We start from the raw sequence: 3,083 nt of genomic DNA, 5'->3' as shown, positions 1-3,083 counted from the left end.
TTCTTTATTCCTCATCTTCCCCAAATCTTAAAATTATATACAATAAACAAAGACTTTGGGGTCAAGAAAAATGACAGGCCAAAACTTAAAAAAAAAAAACACAATAAAAAAAAAAGACTTTTGGATAAAGACAAAGACTTTGTTTACTCCATATTTTGAATAGCACAATTAATCATGATTGGTTTGTCTATAAAAAGTACTAATAATGCCTTTCTTCTGCATTTCCTTCCTTCAATATCCCGCATTTGCTTTGAATCCTGAAAAGCCAACATGAAGTATTATTCATTATCCCTCGCTCAGTTTCCCTGTTCCATTTTGTTTCTCTTGTATTTTCTTACAACAATTTCATCATCCTTCTCCTCAGATTTTTCCTCTTCTACTCATTTGTGTAGTCATCACCAAGCTCTTTCTCTGCTTCAATTCAAACAATCCTTTTCCATTCAGAGTTCTCCTTTTTGGTTTGCTAGAAACTATCAATATGATCAGTATCCCAAGACAGAGTCATGGAAAGAGGGTACAGACTGCTGCTTGTGGGATGGGGTCTCTTGTGACCTGAAAACCGGGCAAGTGATTGAACTGGACCTCTCTTTCAGCATGCTTTACGGAACCCTGCATTCCAATAATTCTCTCTTCTCTCTTCATCATCTTCAAAAGCTCGTCCTCTCTTACAATGATTTCAACTTCTCCAAAATTTCTTCTCAATTTGGTCAGTTTTCCAATTTGATGCATCTTAACCTAACTCATTCAAATTTTGCAGGCCAAGTTCCATCGGAAATCTCTTATCTCTCCAAATTGCTTTCCCTTGATATCTCAAACAAACATCTAAGTCTAGAAACAATCTCTTTTGACAAGATTGTTCAAAACCTAACCAAGCTAAGAGTACTCTATTTGGATTATATAGATATGTCTTTGGTTGCACCTAATTCCTTAATGAATTTGTCCTCTTCCTTGACATTGCTTTCACTTGTGGGTTCTGGATTGCAAGGGGAGTTCCCACGTAACATCTTTCTTCTACCAAACCTTGACTCACTCATTTTGGCAGACAACGAAGGCCTCACTGGCTCTTGTCCTTCCTCCAATGTGAGTAATGTCCTCTGGCAGTTGGTCCTGTCTGATACAAGAATTTCAGTTCATTTAGAAAATGACGTCATCAGTAAGCTTAAGTCGTTAGAATACTTGTTCCTTAGCAATTGTGACATTCGAAGGACAAATATAGCTCTGCTTGGTAATCTCGCACAGCTTAGAATATTAGACCTCTCACAGAATAATTTGAACGGTGAAATCCCACCATCATTTGAAAACCTTTCAAATCTAGAGAGTCTATATTTATTTAGTAACTTATTCAATGGGACAATACCATCCTTCCTGTTTGCTCTTCCTTCTTTAGGTTATTTGGACCTTCATAGCAATCATTTCATAGGCAAGATAAGTGAATTCCAACATAATTCGTTGGAATACCTTGATTTAAGCAATAATCACTTCCACGGTCCAGTCCCAAGCTCAATTTTCAAACAAGAGTATTTGGAAGTCCTTATTCTTGCGTCCAATAATAAGTTGACAGGTGAGATTTCTTATTCTATATGCAAGCTGAAATACCTTGAAATCCTTGACTTGTCCAACAACAGTCTGAGTGGTTCTATTCCACAATGTTTGAGCAACTTCAGCAACTCTCTCTCAATTTTGCATCTAGGTATGAACAATCTTCAAGGCACTATCTCTTTAGCATTCTCAGAGGGGAATAGCTTGGGATATCTCAGCCTCAATGACAATGAATTGGAAGGGGAAATACCATCATCTATCATCAATTGCACAATGTTGGAAGTTCTTGATCTTGGCAACAATAAGATTAAGGATACATTCCCCCATTTCCTAGAAAGGCTTCCAAAGTTGCAGGTTCTTGTTCTAAAATCCAATAAACTCCAGGGTTTTGTGAAGGATCCGACTACTTATAATTCATTCTCTAAATTACATATTTTTGACATCTCCAGCAATAATTTGAGTGGACCATTACCAACAGGGTTTTTAAATAGTCTTGAAGCAATGATGGCCTCGGATCAAAATATGTTTTACATGACATCAAACAATTACTATGGCTTTGCCGATATTTATGCCTATTCCTTAGAAATGACGTGGAAAGGATCGGAATTTGAGTTTGTAAAAATTCATGGTATCCTCAGAGTACTTGATTTGTCAAGTAATGGTTTCACCGGTGAGATTCCAAAATTGATCGGAAAGCTTAAAGAACTCCAACAACTTAACCTCTCTCACAATTACCTTACTGGTCATATCCAATCATCATTAGGAATTCTGACCAATCTAGAATCATTAGATCTATCTTCAAATTTATTCACCGGAAGGATTCCTATACAGTTGGTAGATCTAATATTTCTTCAAGTCTTAGACCTTTCATATAACCAGCTTGAAGGACCCATACCCAAAGGAAAGCAGTTCAATACGTTTGATCATCGGTCATTCGAAGGAAACTCGGGTTTGTGTGGATTTCCAATGCCAGAAGAATGTAGCAATGGCGAGGCACCACCATTACCACCATCAAACTTTATTGCAGGAGATGATTCAACATTGCTTGAAGATGGGTTTGGATGGAAAGCTGTGGCAATTGGGTATGGATGTGGGTTTATGTTTGGAGTCATAATGGGATATGTTGTGTTTAAAACAAGAACACCTGCATGGTTTCTGAAAATGGTTGAAGATAAATGGAATCTTAATGCAAGCAGAACGAAGAAGAATGCTAGTAGAAATGGTGCAAGAAGAAAATAAACAATGCAGTCAGTATCTTCAAAGTTCGTTCTGTAAGCTGTTTTCTTTCAGATTTTGTAAGTATAGAACTATAAGTAATCATAACTACAGTTATATATTGTATAGAATGTTTTATAGTATTTAATTATGTATAAAATGTTTATGACCAATAACATAAATAAAAATAGAATTTATAAATATTGAAAATGATAGGGACCAATTATGTAAAAATTATAAGTTATAGGGATCAAAAGTGTGAGTGACTGGCTCTATATTCAAAGAAGAAACAGTGAAGCACAATTATATATATATATATATATATATAT

General features: G+C 35.8%; 1 protein-coding gene across 1 annotated transcript; it reads left to right on the top strand.

Moving 5' to 3' along the window:
- Positions 1–232: 232 nt before the first annotated feature.
- LOC105116638 (receptor-like protein 12) lies at positions 233–2,834 on the top strand. Its single transcript, XM_011014077.1, has 2 exons — positions 233–1,561; positions 1,691–2,834. Exons 1-2 carry the CDS (start codon positions 271–273, stop codon positions 2,776–2,778), a joined length of 2,379 nt encoding a protein of 792 aa, XP_011012379.1. The 5' UTR covers positions 233–270; the 3' UTR covers positions 2,779–2,834.
- The last annotated feature ends 249 nt before the right edge of the window (positions 2,835–3,083 follow it).

Source organism: Populus euphratica, unplaced genomic scaffold (genome assembly GCF_000495115.2).
Source record: "Populus euphratica unplaced genomic scaffold, PopEup_1.0 scaffold1010.1, whole genome shotgun sequence".
Taxonomy (NCBI): Eukaryota; Viridiplantae; Streptophyta; class Magnoliopsida; order Malpighiales; family Salicaceae; genus Populus; species Populus euphratica.
Note: the sequence above shows the minus strand (reverse complement) of the source record. Positions and strands in the feature narration are given on the sequence as shown.

Coding starts and splice junctions, on each gene's coding strand:
- LOC105116638 (XM_011014077.1), top strand. CDS start 271: ATGAAGTATTATTCATTATCCCTCGCTCAGTTTCCCTGTTCCATTTTG. Junction 1,562..1,690: donor GTCCAATAATAAGTTGACAG/GTGAGATTTCTT, acceptor TTTTGCATCTAG/GTATGAACAATCTTCAAGGC.